At 48.5% G+C, this 19363-nt stretch overlaps 1 protein-coding gene across 1 annotated transcript in view; it reads right to left on the bottom strand.

Moving 5' to 3' along the window:
- Positions 1–203: 203 nt before the first annotated feature.
- The window catches only part of si:ch211-167j9.5 (fibroblast growth factor receptor 1), a 42262-nt gene continuing 23102 nt past the window's right edge, over positions 204–19363 (bottom strand). The window contains exons 5-14 of the mRNA XM_059655340.1: positions 13731–13833; positions 8637–8811; positions 7739–7877; positions 6735–6833; positions 5360–5520; positions 4705–4836; positions 2783–2897; positions 1432–1531; positions 911–1010; positions 204–368 (exon numbers count right to left, since the gene is read on the bottom strand). Coding sequence (XP_059511323.1) covers positions 246–368; positions 911–1010; positions 1432–1531; positions 2783–2897; positions 4705–4836; positions 5360–5520; positions 6735–6833; positions 7739–7877; positions 8637–8811; positions 13731–13833 — 1247 coding nt within the window. The 3' untranslated portion in view covers positions 204–245. The remainder of the gene's footprint in view (positions 369–910; positions 1011–1431; positions 1532–2782; positions 2898–4704; positions 4837–5359; positions 5521–6734; positions 6834–7738; positions 7878–8636; positions 8812–13730; positions 13834–19363) is intronic.

Genomic DNA, 19363 nt, shown 5'->3' with positions numbered 1-19363 from the left:
GTTCTGATACATTCACAGACAATGATCTCAATCCCAAGGCTCATGGACCTTGACAGAGACACCAGCATTCCAGTCTGAGGACACACCAATACAGCAGAATACAGTCAATATCTAACACAACTACCTTCACATAAAACAGCACTTAATTAAGATTAGTTCCATCTCTTACACTGAAGCATCAAGGATTTAATGATTAGCCCAATTTGTCAATCTTCCCCCCACCCCCAAACACATGCAGCGCTGTTTCACACTGAATCAAGCCAGCCCTTCACATAGGTGTTTTGGACAGAGGCAGAATGAGGCAGGGCCCAGGGAGTGGAGTTAACCACCTGACATTCCTCAATACAGTCTTCCACCTGAATGTAATCCTGCAGAGAAAGAGATCAGAGCATTAATCACAAACAAAATTCAGACTCAATACAACTCATAACCAACTCCCTCCCTAACAACTACATTCATTGGGATACAGTTCCTGAAGGGGCCGACTCTCACTGGGATACAGTTCCTGAAGGGGCTGACCCTCACTGGGATACAGATCCTGAAGGTGCTGACTCTCACTGGGATACAGTTCCTGAAGGGGCTGACCCTCACTGAGATACAGTTCCTGAAGGGGCTGACCCTCACTGGGACACAGATCCTGAAGGTGCTGAATCTCACTGGGATACAGTTCCTGTTAGGGCTAACTCTCACTGGGATACAGTTCCTGAAGGGGCTGACCCTCACTGGGACACAGATCCTGAAGGTGCTGACTTGGGAATTTTGACAAATCTAATTACCAACTAGCCGAATATGGAACATGTGAAACTAATGACAAAGCTTCTGGAAATGTCCCTCGCTCCATCTTCTGAACTGGGAGGTCAGAGGGACAACCAGCCTTTCTCTGTGGTTCAGTAAACACGACATTACTCACTGCATCATTCTCGACCAAATCCTCCAGGTACTTCATGATGTCATTGAACATTGGCCGCTCCTCATATCTCTCCATCCAACAAAAATCCATCACCTCATAACTGAAAAAAACACCAAGAGTTCTAAGAAACAGGGACGCAGCAAGCTCACTACACAGTCCCCACTCCCAGGACAGGGACAGTACAGGCTTAGGTACAGAGTAAAGCTTCCTGTACACTGTCCCCCCTTCAAACACCCCCAGAACATGGGCAGCACAGGGTTAGACACAGAGTAAACCTCACTCTACATTGTCCCCCATCAAACACTCTCAAGACAGAGACAGCATGGGTTAGAGAAAGAGTAAAGGCTGTCCCCCACCCCTCCCCCCATCAAACACTCCCAGGACAGGGACAGCACGGGGTTAGGTACAGAGTAAAGCTGCCTCCACACTGACTCTCCAACAGCCTTCCATCATTATCATCTGACCATGTTTTGAGGGTGGAAAGAGAATTTCAGAAAAAATACTCCCATGAACTTTCTTACATCTCATCTCGACACTGTGAGGGCTTCTTCATTTTGTATCCAGAGCAAACATTCAGCACCACCTGCTCAGCAGTCTCAAACTCCGGGTATGGTGAACTGCCTGGACACCGAGACAGAGAGACAGAGACAGTGTGAGAGAGAAGTGGGGAGAGAGACTGATGGAGGGAGAAGTGAGGGGACAGGGCTGGGAAGAGATGGGGGAGAGAGTGTGGGTGGAAGGGATAATAGGAATAGAGAGTGAGGGGGGAAGGTAGAGTGGTGAAGTGTGAGTCACAGTGAAAAGGAGGAGAGATAGAGGATTTTCTGAAGAAGGGTCTAGACCTGAAACGTCAGTTTTCCTGCTCCTCTGATGCTGCTTGGCCTGCTCTGTTCACCCAGCTCCACACCTTGTTATCTCAGATTCTCCAGCATCTGCAGTTCCTACTATCTTGGTATCCACACTGCATGGCTCTCTGTCTTCTTAAAAAGACCCTATCTCCAGCTGTGGGCTCACTGTTCAGGCTAACACCTTGAATCTACTCATCATCAGACTCAAATCAACTTTCCCCCAGGACTAGCTGACGTTTTGGGCCTAGACCCATCTACAGAAACGGGGGAGGGTTAGGGGATTCTGAAATAAATAGGGAGAGAGGGGGAGGCGGATCGAAGATGGATAGAGGAGAAGAGGAGATAGACAAGTTAAAGGGGCGGGGATGGGGCCAGTAAAGGTGAGTATAGCTGGGGAGGTAGGGAGGGGATAGGCCAGTCCGGGGAGGACAGACAGGTCAAGGGGGCAGGATGAGGTTAGTAGGTAGGAAATGGAGGTGCGGCTTGAGGTGAGAGGGGGGGATAGGTGAGAGGAAGAACAGATCAGGGAGGCGGGGACGTGTTTGGCTGGTTTTGGGATGCGGTGGGGGAAGGGAAGATTTTGAAGCTGGTAAAATCCACATCAATACCATTGGGCTGCAGGGTTCCCAAGCAGAATATGAGTTGCTGTTCCTGCAACCTTCGGGTGGCATCATTGTGGCACTGCAGGAGGCCCAGGATGGATATGTCATCTGAGGAATGGGAGGGGGAGTTGAAATGGTTCGCGACTGGGAGGTGCAGTTGTTTATTGCGAACCGAGCGGAGGTGTTCTGCAAAGCGGTCTCCAAGCCTCCTGAAATAGGAATGGGAGTTGCTGACAGGAGAAGGGTGCAGGGGAGGGAATTGGGAAGTGGGGTTTGGTGGGGGTAGATCAGTGAGCCAGCTGCCAGGGTGGAGGAGTCAGTGATTTGGGGGAGGCATGAGTCTGGGGGAGGCAGTGATTTGGGGGAGGCAGGAGTCTTGGGTCTGCATTGGGTTGAGAGAAGTTATGCGAACATGTTCTTACCCAAAGTCTCCAACTCCCAAAGCAGGATGCCAAAAGCCCAGACATCCCCGTGCAGGGGGTAAATCCCATCAGTAAAGAATTCTGGTGGGTACCAGCGGAACGGGATTCCAGGGTTCTGCACAGAAAGATCAAACCTTCAGAAGCCCAGGAATGAGGGTGGAGCACACAGAGACAAATGCCTGAGACCGGATCCTGAGCCCAGGTCCTGAGAACAATCCCCAAGCCAGACCCTGAGCAATCACTCACAAGGCCCCAGTCTGGAACACAGTTTGGTTGCCAGAGTTGAGAATGGATCTACTGACATTCGAGGCAGATCAGTCCAGGGACACTTGGTTAATTCCTGGGATGAAGCATTGTCTCATGCAGAAAGGTTGATGAGATTCGCTCTACATACTCATTGGAGTTTAAAGAATGAGAGGTGACCTGATTGAAATGTAAAACGTTTAGAGGAGACTAACATGGAAGATACTGAGCAGATGTTAACACTCTGAGGGTATCTAGAACAGCGTGCACGTGACTGTAATTAGGCAGGGGGACGGGGAATGGGGGAAAACCATATAAGATGCTGATAGGAAGCAGTTTTCCACTCAGACAGTTGTTAAATTTTCAACCCAAAAACAACTCTGGGGCACAGTACTGGTGGGGACAGGTCTGTCCCTCTCTAACACTGGGGCACAGTACCGGTGGGGCATGGGTCTGTCCCTGTATAACACTGGGGTACAGTACCCGTGGGGACAGGTCTGTCACTCTGTAACACTGGGACACAGTACTGGTGGGGACAAGTCTGTCACTGTGTAACACTGGGGTACAGTACCGGTGGGGACAGGTCTGTCACTAAGTAACACTGGGGCACAGTACCGGTGGGGACAGGTCTGTCTCTGTATAACACTGGGGTACAGTACCGGTGGGGACAGGTCTGTCACTGTGTAACACTGGTGTACAGAACTGGTGGGGCCAGGTCTGTAACTGTATAACACTGGGGTACAGTACCGGTGGGGACAGGTCTGTCACTAAGTAACACTGGGGTACGGTACCGGTGGGGACAGGTCTGTCACTGTGTAACACTGGTGTACAGTACTGGTGGGGACAGATCTGTCACTGTGTAACACTGGGGCACAGTACCGGTGGGGACAGGTCTGTCACTAAGTAACACTGGGGCACAGTACCGGTGGGGACAGGTCTGTCTCTGTATAACACTGGGGTACGGTATCGGTGGGGACAGGTCTGTCACTGTGTAACACTGGGGGACAGTACCGGTGGGGGATGGGTCTGTCACTGTGTAACACTGGGGGATAGTACCGGTGGGGACACATCTGTCACTGTGTAAAACTGGGGGACAGTACTGGTGGGGACAGGTCTGTCACTGTATAACACTGGGATACAGTACCAGTGAGGACAGGTCTGTCACTGTATAACACTAGGATACAGTACCAGTGGGGACAGGTCTGTCACTGTGTAAAACTGGGGGACAGTACTGGTGGGGACATGTCTGTCACTGTATAACACTGGAATAAGCATGAGTCTGACAGTGTCATTGATGAGATGATGATGGTTCTGAGAGGTCCTTTCTGAAGTTACGCTGTGCTGAAAATGGGGCAGCTCTTTATCTGTCATGTCTCCGACAGATTGGATCCCCCTAATCTCAGGGCTGCTGTATCTAGGCAGTGTGCTGCACTACATGTGTTCTTCTCTAAATGCTGCTGCCAGCCCCTATTTAAATTATAGATATGGAATCTCTACGGTGTGGAAATAGTCCCTGCCTTAGTGGAAGGCAGTATTCAGCTTGTGTTTTCACAGTTTCCCCATGAAGACAGTGATGATGAGGGTCCATTCACAATGCCCACAGAGTGGTTGCTTTCCAGACTCTGCTGCTCTGTGTCACTTTTGAAACAACCTGCTTTGAGAAAAGAAGGAGTACTAACCCCTTTTGCTGTCTTACACTTCTCAGCTCCTGCATTGGACAGATCAGCTGCCAGACTGAACTCTGCAATCTTGCACTCCTGTGGAAATCGACCAACCAGAATGTTCCTTGCTGCCAAATCCCGGTGAACAATCTGTCAGCATCAAGCAACATCAAGTTAGATCCAGGGTCACAGCCTGTCCCACTGAGCTGTACAGAATCAAATTGAGCCACACTGAACCAAACTGAGCAGCGCCATGCTGTACCAACCCGAACCAAACTGTACCGATCTGAACTGACCAATCCCAACCAGAACCAAACCGAGACACACCAAAACAAAGCCAAGCTGTGTCAAGCTCACCAAACTGAACCAAAATGAGCTGTGCCTCATCAAGCAGAACAGAGGTTCACCGAACCACACTGACACGAAACCTGCCTCACCAAGCCGAGCAGCACCAAGCTGTACTGAACTGAGCCACGCTGAACTGCAATGAGACACACCAAGCCATACCAAACCTAGCTGCCCTGAGCCTTGCTCAAACGACCCAAAGTGAACTGAGCCATACTAAACTGAACCAAGCTAATTCGATCTTGGTAATACCAAACCAGGCCATACAGGGCTGAACTGTACTGAGCCAAGCTGTCCCAAGGTGAGCTGTACAAAACCAAGTATTTACCTTTCTTGACGCGATGTGCTCCATCCCCAGCGAAATGAAATAGGCTGCTAACGTCAGCTGGGTTTGTAGCTCCTTACAGCTGGACAGCTGGGGCCTGTTATCCTGTAAAAATGTTTTCAGGTTCCGGCATCCCACATGCTCCATTATCAGAAAGTAGGGCTCTGTAACAGACCGGGTACTGGGTCAGAGTGGGATATAGAGCTCTGTATCAGACCGGGAACTGGGTAAGAGTGGGATATAGAGCTCTGTAACAGACCGGGAACTGGGTTAAAGTGGGATACAGAGCTCTGTAACAGACCGGGCACTGGGTCAGAGTGGGATATAGGGCTCTGTAACAGACCGGGTGCTGGGTCAGAGTGGGATATAGAAATCTGTAAAAGACCAGTCACTGGGTGAGTGTGGGATATAGAGCTCTGTAACAGACTGGGTACTGGGTCAGTGTGGGATATAGGGGTCTGTACAGACCGGGTACTGGGTCAGAGTGGGATTTAGGGCTCTGTACAGACCGGGTACTGGGTCAGAGTGGGATTTAGGGCTCTGTAACAGACCGGGTGCTGGGTCAGAGTGGGATTTAGGGCTCTGTAACAGACCGGGCACTGGGTCAGAGTGGGATACAGGGCTCTGTAACAGACTAGGTCCTGGATCAGAGTGGGATATAGGGCTCTGTGACAGACCGGGTTCTGGGTCAGTGTGGGAGTTAGGGCTCTGTAACAGACCAGGTACTGGGTCAGTGTGGGATGTAGGGCTCTTAACAGACCAGGTGCTGGGTCCGAGTAGGATTTAGGGCACTGTAACAGACCGGACACGGGGTCAGAGTGGGATATAGAGCTCTGTAACAGACCGGGCACTGGGTCAGAGTGTGATTTAGGGCTCTGTAACAGACCAGGCACTGGGTCAGGGTGTGATATAGAGCTCTGTAACAGACCTGGTGCTGGGTGAGTGTGGGATATAGGGTTCTGTAACAGACCTGGTGCTGGGTGAGTGTGGGATATAGGGCTCTGTAACAGACCGGGTACTGGGTGAGTGTGGGATATAGACCAGGCACTGGGTCAGAGTAACACACTATTGCCTACCACCAAGAGCCCGTCACACAAACCCCCACCGAGCCCCATCATGGACACACCTATGCACCTACTGTCACCCAACCCTCACACTCACTCCGCCCTCCCACATCCACTCCCAACACACCCTCGCCCACCCACTCCTGCACATCCCCACCCATCCTCCATTCACCTCCCCGACAGACATCACACACACACAGACACACATCTGCACACCTCTACCCACATACATCCGCACCCACTTACTGCACCTATACACCTACGCACCCACCCTACACCCCTACACAGACCCACCCCCCTACAGACTGATTTACCCTGTGAGATGTTCCAGTCTAGGAGTTGAATGATATTCCTGTGATAACCCAATTTGTTCATGATGCCAACCTCCACCTGCAGCTTATGCTGGGATACACCTGCCAGAGACAGTGGAAAAGGTTAGAGTTCCCCAGCCTGATAGTCCCACAGTCCCACATTGTAACTCAGACTGGGTCATCACATATAATTTGGATAAGTGTGAGGTTATTCACTTTGGAAGCAAAAACAAGGCGGCAGATAACGAGCCGAATGGCTGTAAATTTTTAGAGGGGAGTATGCAGTGTCCTTGGGCACCAGTCGCTGAAGGTAAGCCTGCAGGTGCAGCAGGCAGTAGAGAAGAAGACAGTATGTTGGCCTTCATTATGAGAGGTTTCGAGTACAGGAGCAGCGATGTGTTGTTGCAGTTATACAGGGCTTTGGTGAGACCACACCTGCAATATTGTGTCTCCTTTTCTGAGGAAGGATGCTCTTGCTCTCGAGGGAGTGCAGTGAAGGGTTACCAGGCTGGTTCCGGGAATGGCTGGTCTGGTGTATGAGGAGAGATTGACTAGGTTAGGATTGTTATCGCTGGAGTTCAGATGAATGACGGGGAATCTCATAAAGGTTTATAAAATTCTAACAGGACTAGACAGGGTAGATGCAGGGAGGATGTTCCCGATGGAGGGTGAGTCCAGAACCAGGGGATGCAGTCTAAGGATTTGGGGTAGACCATTTAGGGCGGGGATAAGGAGATATTTCTTCACTCAGACAGTGGTGAGCCTGTGGAATTCATTACCACAGGAAGTAGGTGATGCCAAAACATTGAATATATTCAAGATGTGACGAGATATAGCACTTGGGGCGAATGGGATCAAAGGTTATGGGGAGAAAGCAGGATCAGGCTACTCAGTTGAACGATCAGACATGAACATGAAGATTGGCGGAGCAGGCTGAAGAGCCGAATAGGCTCCTCCTGCTCCAATCTTCTTTGTTTCTAAGTACAGCCCCATTTCCGGTTACTCACTCCTCATGGTCAGCTTGCAGGTCACCAGCCGATGGCCTTTGCAGTTACCCCGGATGATTTTTGCTCGGTAGAACTTCCCCTGCTTCCCAATCTTCAAGACTTCGAGTAAAGATAGGTCCTCAATGGTGAATTGCACCGGCTGCAAACAACAGAGTAAATAACGAGCCCCGAGGAGCGGGGACGGGGACAGGGTGAGTACAATAGGAACAGGAAGAAGCCACTCAACCCCTCGAGCCTACAATCCGCTCCATGAGATCGTGGCTGATCTCCTACACCAGGACCCGCACAACAGTACAGTACACACTGATGCACCCCCGGGACAGTACACACTGACACACCCGGGGACAGTACACACTGATACACCCCGGGACAGTACACACTGATATACCCTGGTACAGTACACACTGATGCACCCCCGGGACAGTACACACTGACACACCCGGGGACAGTACACACTGATACACCCCGGGACAGTACACACTGATACACCCCGGTACAGTACACACTGATACACCCCGGTACAGTACACACTGATATACCCCGGTACAGTACACACTGATACACCCCGGGACAGTACACACTGATACACCCGGGGACAGTACACACTGATACACCCCGGGACAGTACACACTGATACACCCCGGTACAGTACACACTGATAGACCCCGGTACAGTACACACTGATACACCCAGGTACAGTACACACTGATACACCCCGGGACAGTACACACTGATACACCCCGTTACAGTACACACTGATAGACCCCGGTACAGTACACACTGAATAGACCCCGGTACAGTACACCCTGATACACCCCGGTACAGTACACACTGATACACCCAGGTACAGTACACACTGATACACCCCGGGACAGTACACACTGATATACCCCAGTACCTGTGCAGCATGTGTTCCTGATGCTGTGCCTGATAAACTGGCACATAGCGGTGTGGAAGACAAGTTTTGAGGTGAAGAGAGAACTTTCACCAGTGAGACTCTGTCCCTTGCTTCTGGAATGTTCCGTCCCAGTCTTATCCGACTTATCCAAGATTTCTTGCGTTTCCTCTTTTTTCTGGAATAAGGCAATAAGAGATTTTAAACTCCATCATCCGTGCAGCAAACTGCCCATCTGTAAGGAGTAGGTTAATGGATTGCTCATGGGTCTTAAATTAGGGCCCCTTTTTTTCTCTGGTCCTCGACTCTCCTAAGAGGGGAAACATTCTCTCAGCATTAACCCTGTGAAGCCCCTAAAGAATCCAATATGTTTCAATGAGATCACCTCTCATTCTTCTAGACTCCATGGAGTAGACTCCCAACCTGCTTAGTCTTTGCTCATATGACAATCCGTCCCTTCCAGGGACATTCTCTGTACCGGGGTGTATCAGTGTGTACTGTCCCGGGGTGTATCAGTGTGTACTGTCCCGGGGTGTATCAGTGTGTACTGTACCGGGGTATATCAGTGTGTACTGTACCGGGGTGTATCAGTGTGTACTGTACTGGGGTGTATCGGTGTGTACTGGACTGAGAGAAGTTGGGAATTTGCTAATCAACAAATGGTCACGCATTGAACTAACCAATCGACCAGGGACCTACGGTTATACAAAGAACAAAGAAACCTATAGCACAGGAACTGGCACTTTGGCCCTCCAAGCCTGCGCCGATTGAGATCCTCTGTCTAACCTGTCATCTATTTTCTAAGGGGCTGTGTCCATTTGCTCCCTGCCCATCCTTGTACCTGTCCAGATATATCTTAAAAGACACTAATGTGTCTGCATCTACCACCTCCGCTGGCAATGCGTTCCAGGCACTCACCACCCTCTGCCTAAAGAACTTTCCACGCATATCTCCCCTAAACTTGCCTCCTCTCACTTTGAACTCATGACCCCTAGTAATTGAGTCCCCCACTCTGGGAGAAAGCTTCTTGCTATCCACCTTGTCTATACCTCTCATGATTTTGTAGACCTCAATCAGGTCCCCCCTCAATCTCCGTCTTTCTAATGAAATAATCCTAATCTACTCAACCTCTCTTCATAGCTAGCACCCTCCATAACAGGCAACATTCTGGTGAACTTCCTTGCACCCTCTCCAAGGCATCCACATCCTTTTGGTAATGTGATGACCAGAACTGTACACAGTACTCTAAATGTGGCCGAACCAAAGTCTTACACAACTGTAACATGACCTGCCACCTCTTGTACTCAATACCCCGTCCAATGAAGGAAAGCATGCCATATGCCTTCTTGACCACCCTATTGTCCTGCATTGTCACCTTCAGGGAACAATGGACCTGAACACCCAGATCTCTCTGTTCATCAATTTTCCCTAGGACTTTTCCATTTACTGTATAATTCCCCCTTAAATTAGATCTTCCAAAATGCATCACCTCGCATTTGCCCAGATTGAACGCCATTTATCTGCCCAACTCTCCAGTCTATCTATATTCTGCTGTAATCTCTGACAGTCCCTTTCACTATCAGCTACTCCACCAATCTTAGTGTCATCAGCAAACTTGCTGATCAGACCACCTACACCTTCCTCCAAATCATTTACGTATATCACAAACAACAGTGGTCCCAGCACAGATCCCTGTGGAACACCACTGGTTACAGGTCTCCAATTTGAGAAAGTCCCTTCTACTACCACTCTCTGTCTCCTGTTGCCCAGCCAGTTTTTTTATCCATCTAGCTAGCACACCCTGAACCCCATGTGACTTCACTTTCTCCATGGGGAACCTTATCAAACGCCTTACTGAAGTCCATGTATATGACATCTACAGCCTTTCCCTCATCAATCAACTTTGTCACGTCCTCAAAGAATTCTATTAAGTTGGTAAGACATGACCTTCCCTGCACAAAACCATGTTGCCTATCACTGATAAGCCCATTTTCTTCCAAATGGGAATAGATCCTAACCCTCAGTATCTTCTCCAGTAGCTTCCCTACCACTGATGTCAGGCTCACCAGTCGATAATTATCTGTATTATCCTTGCTGCCCTTCTTAAACAAGGGGACAACATTAGCAAGTCTTCAGTCCTCTGGGACGTCACCCGTGTCTAAGGATGCTGCAAAGATATCAATTAAGGCCCTGGCTATTTCCTCTCTCGCTTCCCTCAACAACCTGGGATAGATCCCATTCGGACCTGGGGACTTGTCTACCTTATTGTCTTGTAGGGTACCTAACACTTCCTCCTTCCTTATGTCAACTTGACCTAGACTAAACAAACATCTATCCCTAACCTCAACATCTGTCATGTCCCTCTCCTTGGTGAATACCGATGCAAAGTACTCGTTAAGAATGTCACCCGTTTTCTCTGACTCAGCGCATAACTTTACTTCTTTGTCCTTAAGTGGGCCAATCCTTTCTCTAGTTACCCTCTTGCTCTTTATATATGAATAAAAGGCTTTGGGATTTTCCTTAACCATGTTTGCCAGCAATATCTCATGCCCTCTCTTAGCCCTCCTAATCCCTCATTTCAGATTCGCTCTACATTCCCCATATTCTTCCAAAGCTTAATCTGTCTTCAGTTGCCGAGACCTCATGTATGCTTCCTTTTCCCCTTGGCTCATCTCACAATTTCACCTGTCATCCATGGTTCCCTAATCTTGCCTTTTCTATTCCTCATTTTCACAGGAACATGTCTCTCCTGGACGCTAATCAACCTCTCCTTAAAAGCCTCCCACATATCAAATGTGGATTTACCTTCAAACAGTTTCTCCCAATCTACATTCCCCAGATCCCGCTGAATCTTGGTATAGTTGGCCTTCCCGCAGTTTAAAACGCTTCCTTTTGGACCACTCCCATCCTTGTCCATGAGTATTGTAAAACTTACGGAATTGTGGTCGCTATTTCCAAAGTAGTCCCCTACTGTAATATCAACCACCTGGCCCGGTTCATTCCCCAGCACCAGGTCCAGTATGGCCCCTTCCCGAGTTGGACTACATACATACTGCTCAAGAAAACCCTCCTGGATACACCTTACAAATTCTGCTCCATCTTGACCCGTAACTCTGAGTGAATTGCAGTCAATGTTGGGAAAATTAAAATATCCCATCACCACCGCCCTGTTCTCCTACACCTTTCCATTATCTGTTTACGTAATTCTACCTCTGTCTCACGTTCGCTGTTGGGAGGCCTGTAGTACAGCCCCAACATTGTTACTGCATCCTTCCTATTTCTGAGTTCTACCTATATTGCCTCACTGCTTGAGTCCTCCATGGGGCCCTCCTTCAGTACAGCTGTGATATCGTCTTTGACCAGTATTGCAACACCTCCACCCCTTTTCCCTCCCTCTCTATCCCGCCTGAAGCATTGATATCCTGGGACAACTAGTTGCTAATCATGCTCTTCCCTCAACCAAGTCTCAGTAATAGCAGTAACATCATACCTCCAGGTACCGATCCAAGCCCTTCACTCATCTGCCTTATCTACTACACTTCTCGCATTAAAACAAATGCACCTCAGACCACCTGTCCCTTTGTGTTCATCATCTGCTCCCCGACTACTATTCCCTTTAGTCACACTGCCTCCATTATCTAGTTCTCTGCGGGCTTTAGTTACTACCTCCTTTCTGCCCAATATTTGGTTCCCATCCGCCTGCCACATTAGTTTAAGCCCTCCCCCACAGCATTAGCAAAAGCACCCCCAAGGACATTGGTTCCAGTCCGGCCCAGGTGTACCGTCCAATTTGTAATAGTCCCACCTTCCCCAGAACCGGTCCCAATGTCCCAAAAATCTGAACCAGATTGATCACCTGAGCACTCACCTAAATGACTTACTTGAAGCTGTCTCGTTTAGAACTTCAGTCAATTTGGTGGATTTGGAATGTGTCAAATGTTATTCTCGATCTTGTCAAGACTAGCTCTTTTTATTTATTTTGAAATGTGGACTAAAATGGGAACAAGAAGTAAAACTGGGTTTGTGGAAGGAGGTGCTACATGTGTAAGAACAGGTTCCTGGAACTCATCAGGAATGATGGTTACACTGCTGCTGTCGTGAAACAGTGGGGAAGCAGTCTCATCCAGCATGTGCAGAGAATGTGCAAACTCCACACTGACAGTCACCTGAGGCTGGAATCAAACCCGGGTCCCTGACACTGAGGGACACCAGTGCTAACCACTGAGCCACCGAATCACCCAGAGTAATATTAATGGGGCATTTTAATCTTAACATAGACTGGAAGAGACAGACAGACACCTGCAGAACATTGTGAATTTCTCATATGTGTCCAGGATTGTTTCCTACAGCATGTGCCTTGGATACAACAAGGAGACAAGCGTCACTGAATCTGGTAATGAGCAATGAGCCTGATTTAATTAGTGACCTAGTTGTTTGTGAGCATTTGTCAAATCGTGATAATAAGATTATCAAGTTTAATGTATCGTTTGTAAGAGATAAGAAAAGATTGGATACTGCAATTTTGGATTTAAGTAAGGCAGACTTTAATGGGATGAGGCAAAGACTATCCGCAACAAACTTGGAAGCTCTGCCAAAAGGTAATTGGTAACCAAGGAACAGTGGATGGTGTTCTAAAAACATTAAATGCCATTCAGAAGCATTTTGTATCCATGAGAAGGAAAAGCTGTTGCTCACAATAAAAACAGCCATGGACATTCAGGGAAGAAAGGGTCAGCAAGTTTTCTTTTGAAAAGGGCTAATAAATGCAAAGAACCGTAAAGATCTCTCAGAATGGAACAAATACAAAATCCAACAGAGGGCAACAAAGTGGCTTATAAGAGCAGCTAAAAAGAATTATGAAAGGGCCGGTCCTGTCCCCACAACCTCCCATTAATCAGTCTCACCAAACCAAGATGCCTTGGAACCAGACAGTACAGCAATTACCTTCTCGCAATGGCCAGATCTGATAATAATTTGCAGGACCTAGTGGCACAGTGACTGGGTCAGTTGTTCAGGGTTCTGTCGAAGATCTGAGAACCTTATATGGGGAGTAGCCCCCATGGCTCCTAATCCAGAGGCTGTTGTCAGGTCACTCACCTCTTGAACCACACGATGAGTCCAATTACAGCAGCGATCAGTAACAGCAGGAATGGGATCACCAAGAGCTTGCGGTTGGTGCCTGAAAGATTGGGCTGATTACCTAATAAAACACAAGAGACAGCAGTACTAGCAGCCAGTGAGGACAGGGTGTGAGGCAGAGATGGGGGAGAGAGAGAGAGTGGGAGGGAGACACAGAGAGAGAGGGAGGGGTGAAGAGAGAGAGAGCAAGCAAGAGGGGGAGAGAGAAGGAGTTGGGGGAGAGAGAGAAGGAGTCGGGGGAAGAGAGGAGTCGGGGGGGCATGAGAAGGAATCAGGGGGCGAGAGAGAAGGAGTCGGAGGGGTGAGAGAGAGAAGGATTCGGGGGGGAGAGAGAGAAGGATTCGGGGGGGAGAGAGAGAAGGAGTCGGGGGGGAGAGAGCAGGAGTTGGGGGGAGAGAGAAGGAGTCGGGGGAGAGAGAAGGAGTCAGGGGAGAGAGAAGGAGTCGGGGGGGAAATGAGAAGGAATCGGGGGGGCGAGAGAGAAGGAGTCGGGGGGGAGAGAGAGAAGGAGTCGGGGGGGAGAGAGAGAAGGATTCGGGGGGAGAGAGAGAAGGAGTTGGGGGGGAGAGAGAAGGAGTTGGGGGGGAGAGAGAAGGAGTCGGGGGAGAGAGAAGGAGTCAGGGGGGCATGAGAAGGAATCGGGGGGGCGAGAGAGAAGGAGTCGGAGGGGACAGAGAGAGAGGAGTCGGGGGGGGAGAAGGTCAGGGGGAGAGAAGAAGTCGGGGGAGAGAGAGAAGGAGTGTGAGAGGGTGAAGAGGAGAGGGACACTTGGACAGTGTAAAGTGAGAATGCAAGAGCAAAAGACAGCTTGAGAGATGGTGTAAGAATGAGTGAGAAAGGGAGTGAGAGAGGACACAACAGAGACAAAGATAAAATAAAATTACAAAGGGATATTGATAGACCAGGTGAACGGGCAAAACAATAGCAGATGGTGTTCAATGTTAGCAAGCATCAGGGTATTGAGTTTTAACCAAGAAAGGATACATCAGGGTCCTTTCGAGATGGTATGAAGTTAAATACAGTGAATGTTCAAAGAGACCTGGGGGTTCAGGTTCATAGATCCTCAAGATTTCATGAACAGGTATAGAAAATAACCAAGAAAGCTAATGGAATGCTGGTCTTTCTATTTAGAAGACTGGAGTACAAGGATCATTGCTGGACCTAATATCTTCTAAAAACCAGGATTTTAATTGGACCCAACATCATAGAGACCAGAGATAATGGGAACTGCAGATGCTGGAGAATCCAAGACAACAAAATGTGAGGCTTGGAGACCGCTTTGCAGAACACCTCCGCTCAGTTCACAACAAACATTCTCTAGATGACATGTCCATCATGGGCCTCCTGCACTGCCACAGTGATGCCACCCGTAGGTTGCAGGAACAGCAACTCATATTCCGCCTGGGAACCCTGCAGCCCAATGGTATCAATGTGGACTTCACCAGCTTCAAAATCTCCCCTTCTCCAACTGCATCCCTAAACCAGCCCAGCTCTTCCCCCCCACCCACTGCATCCCAAAACCAGTCCAACCTGTCTCTGCCTCCCTAACCGGTTCTTCCTCTCACCCATCCCTTCCTCCCACCCCAAGCCGCACCCCCAGCTACCTACTAACCTCATTCCACCTCCTTGACCTGTCCGTCTTCCCTGGACTGACCTATCCCCTCCCTACCTCCCCACCTATACTCTCCTCTCTACCTATCTTCTTTACTCTCCATCTTCGGTCCGCCTCCCCCTCTCTCCCTATTTATTCCAGTTCCCTCCCCCCATCCCCCTCTCTGATGAAGGGTCTAGGCCCGAAACGTCAGCTTTTGTGCTCCTGAGATGCTGCTGGGCCTGCTGTGTTCGTCCAGCCTCACATTTTGTTATCATAGAGACCAGGTTCATCATAGGAGTCAACAGTCAGAGAGCACAGACACAGACCCTTCAGCCCGACCAGTCCAGGCCAACCACAATCCCAAACTAAACTAGTCCAATCTCCCTGCATTTGGCCCATATCAAAGAACAAAGAAACCTACAGCAGAGGAACAGGCCCTTCGGCCCTCCAAGCCTGCGCCGATCAAGATCCACTGTCTAACCTGTCATCTATTTTCTAACGGTCTGTGTCCATTTGCTCCCTGCCCATCCATGTACCTGTCCAAATATATCTTAAAAGACATTAATGTGTCTGCGTCTACCACCTCCACTGGCAACGCATTCCAGGCACCCACCACCCTCTGTGTAAAGAACTTTCCACGCATATCTCCCTTAAACTGTCCTCCTCTCACTTTGAACTCATGACCCTAGTAATTGAGTCCCCCACTCTGGGAAAAAGCTTCTTGCTATCCTCCTTGTCTATACCCCTCATGATTTTGTAGACCTCAATTAAGTCCCCCCTCAATCTCCGTCTTTCGAATGAAAATAATCCTAATCTACTCAACCTCTCTTCATAGCTAGCACCCTCCATACCAGGCAACATCCTGGTGAACCTCCTCTGCACCATCTCCAAAGCATCCACATCCTTTTGGTAATGTGGCGGCCAGAACTGTACACAGTACTCCAAGTGTGGCCGAACCAAAGTCCTATACAACTGCAACATGACCTGCCACCTCTTGTACTCAATACCCCGTCCAATGAAGGAAAGCATGCCGTATGCCTTCTTGACCACCCTATTGACCTGTGTTGCCACGTTCAGGGAACAATGGACCTGAACACCCAGATCTCTCTGTTCATCAATTTTCCCTAGGACTTTTCCATTTACTGTATAGTTCACCCGTGAATTTGATCTTCCAAAATGCATTGCCTCGCATTTGCCTGGATTGAACTCCATCTGCCATTTATCTGCCCAATTCTCCAGTCTATCTATATTCTGCTGTAATCTCTGACAGTCCCCCTCACTATCAGCTACTCCACCAATCTTAGTGTCATCTGCAAACTTGCTGATCAGACCACCTACACCTTCCTCCAGATCATTTACGTATATCACAAACAACAGTGGTCCCAGCACAGATCCCTGTGGAACACCACTGGTCACAGGTCTCCAAACATTTTTTGTTCATGTACTTATCCAAATGTCATTTAAATGTTGTACGTGTATTCACCACTTCCTCTGACTGTTCATTCCACACACAAACCACACTCTGTGTAAAAAAGTTGCCCCCATGACTTGCTTAAATCTTTCTGCTTTCACCTTAAAAATATACCCCCAAGTTTAGAAATCCCCCACCCGAGAGAAAAGACGCTTACCATTTGTCATATCGATGGCCCTCACAATTCTATAAACTTCTACAAGGTCACCCGTCAACCTCCTACACTCCAGTGGAAAAAAGTCCCAACCTCTCCAGCCTCTCATTATAACTCAAACCCTCTCTTCCTGGCAACACCCTGGTAAATCTCTCCAGTTTAATGATACCCTTCCTATAACAGGGCAAACAGAACTAGACACAGTACTGCACAGTATCAGGTCAGTGAACAAATCAACATCCCCATCCACAACCCGAGCTGCAAATCTTCTCAAAAACTTTAAGTGCTCCAGAATAGGCCTCACCAGTATCTTGTATAACTGAAATGTAACAACCCAATTCCTCTACTCAAAAGTCTGAGCATGGCCTGCTCACCCACCCTACCTCTCTGTGACACTAATAATTATGTACCTGTACCCTAGGTCTCTCTGCTCTACAACACCACCCAAGGCCCTACTTTGAATTGTATAAGACCTGCCTTTGTTTGTTTTACTAAAATGCAATTCCTTGTATTTATCCAAATTGAACTGCATCTGCCACTCCTCATTGCATCGACCCAATTGATCAAGATCTCCTTATAATCATAGAAAACCTTCTTCACTGTCCACTACACCACCCATTTTGGAGTCATCTGCAAACGTACTAACCATGTCTTTTATATTCTCATCAAAATCATTTACATAAACGACAAACAAATGCAGTCCCAGCACCAATCTCTGTGGAACACCGCTGGTCACAGGCCTCCTGTCCGAAAAGCAACCCCAACCTTCTCTGTTTCCTGGAATTAAGCCAATTTTGGCAAGCTCTCCCCAAATCCCATGTGATCTAACTTTACTGATTAGTCTCCGATGCAGAAGCTTGTCAGGGTTCCATCGCATCGTAAAGAGCAGGACTATCAGTGGAGCTCAGACCAGCAGGGAGTGATGGCAGGGTTATGGCGGAGAAAGGGGGAGTGGGATCGGTCGTGGCATTGTTGGTGGTCCTCCCTCCTGATGCCAGATGCTCCAATGAGGCACTGAGTGACATTGAAGCACAGCCCCCTGTGGACCACATACGGGGTGAACATTTCATTCACAGTGCTGTCCCCACCCACTAGCAGGTGATTTTTGAAAACAATCCTCTTGTAAAGTTTGCATCTTTGAGTTTCACTTTCTTTTTGATTGGGACTGAGCTGAGAAAAGGATCGTTTTACAAGGAACTGGGGATGAAATTGCTGTATTTTTAGGAAGGAAGTGTGTTACGCTCTTGACAGCGCTGTTTTGTGGATAAAGGTGGAAGTAGAGGCATGGCACCGGGCAGGTGCAAAATGAGATTCAGCTGGCAACAGGTAACTGCTTGGTTTGTGTGACAGTAATCAGGTCATCAGCCTGCTGTCAACACTCTGATTGGTTCCTGAGTTTCTGAACAGCTTGTGGGTGTGAACAATGGCAACAGTTAATAATTGTTTACCTATAAAAGAATTTATTTAATTATAATACATAAATAACAGTTAAATACAGAAACCTGGTCCATGTTTTCAGTTACTGTGAGTCTATCAGAAAGTAAACCGGGGACTTTGTACACTTGGATGAAACTGAATAAAATTTGTGTTGATTCCATGAACAATGTAATTTAGTTTCTCATGTGTTACCCAGCAAGGTGTAACGTAATTCACCAGACTGGGCATCGCTAGCTGGGCTAGTATTTATTGCCCATCCCTAAATTCCCTGAGGAAGGTGGGGGTGAACTGCCTTCTGCCAGTAGTCCTTACCCACCATGCCGTTAGGGAGGGAATTCCAGGATTTTAACCCGGTGACACTGAAGAACGGTGATACATTTCCAAGTCAGGATGGTTAGTGACTTGGAGAGGAACTTGTAAGTTGTGGTGTTCCCATGTATCTGCTGCCCTTGTCCTTCTAGATGGAAGTGGTTGTGGGTTTGGAAGGTGGTTCCTGAGGATCTTTGGTCAGTTTCTGCAGTGCATCTAGTAGATAGTACCCACTGCTGCTACCGACCATCAGTGTTGGTGGGAGTGGATTCTTGTGGATGTGGTGCCTATCAAGCGGCTGCTTTGTCCTGGGTGGTGTCGAGCTTCTTGAGTGCTGTTGGTGCTGCACTCACCCAGGCAAGTGGGGAGTATTCTGTCGCATTGCTGACTTGTGCCTGTATATGGTCAACAGGCTTTGAGGAGTCGAGAGGTGAGTTACTTGCTGCAGTATTCCCAGCTTCTGACCTGCTGTTGTATGTGGTGAGTCTAGTCGAGTTTCTGGTCAATGGTAACCCCCAGGACATTGATAGCAGGGGATTCAGTGATGGTAACGGTTGCAAAGTTGGGCAGAGTATTTGATGCTTGTAAAATGATAGAGGGGGAAGGGTGCATAGCCCCTTTAAAAG

Source organism: Stegostoma tigrinum, chromosome 27 (genome assembly GCF_030684315.1).
Source record: "Stegostoma tigrinum isolate sSteTig4 chromosome 27, sSteTig4.hap1, whole genome shotgun sequence".
In the NCBI taxonomy this organism is placed as follows: Eukaryota; Metazoa; Chordata; class Chondrichthyes; order Orectolobiformes; family Stegostomatidae; genus Stegostoma; species Stegostoma tigrinum.
The sequence above is the reverse complement of the archived record's forward strand: the minus strand, read 5'-3'. Positions and strand labels throughout refer to the sequence as shown.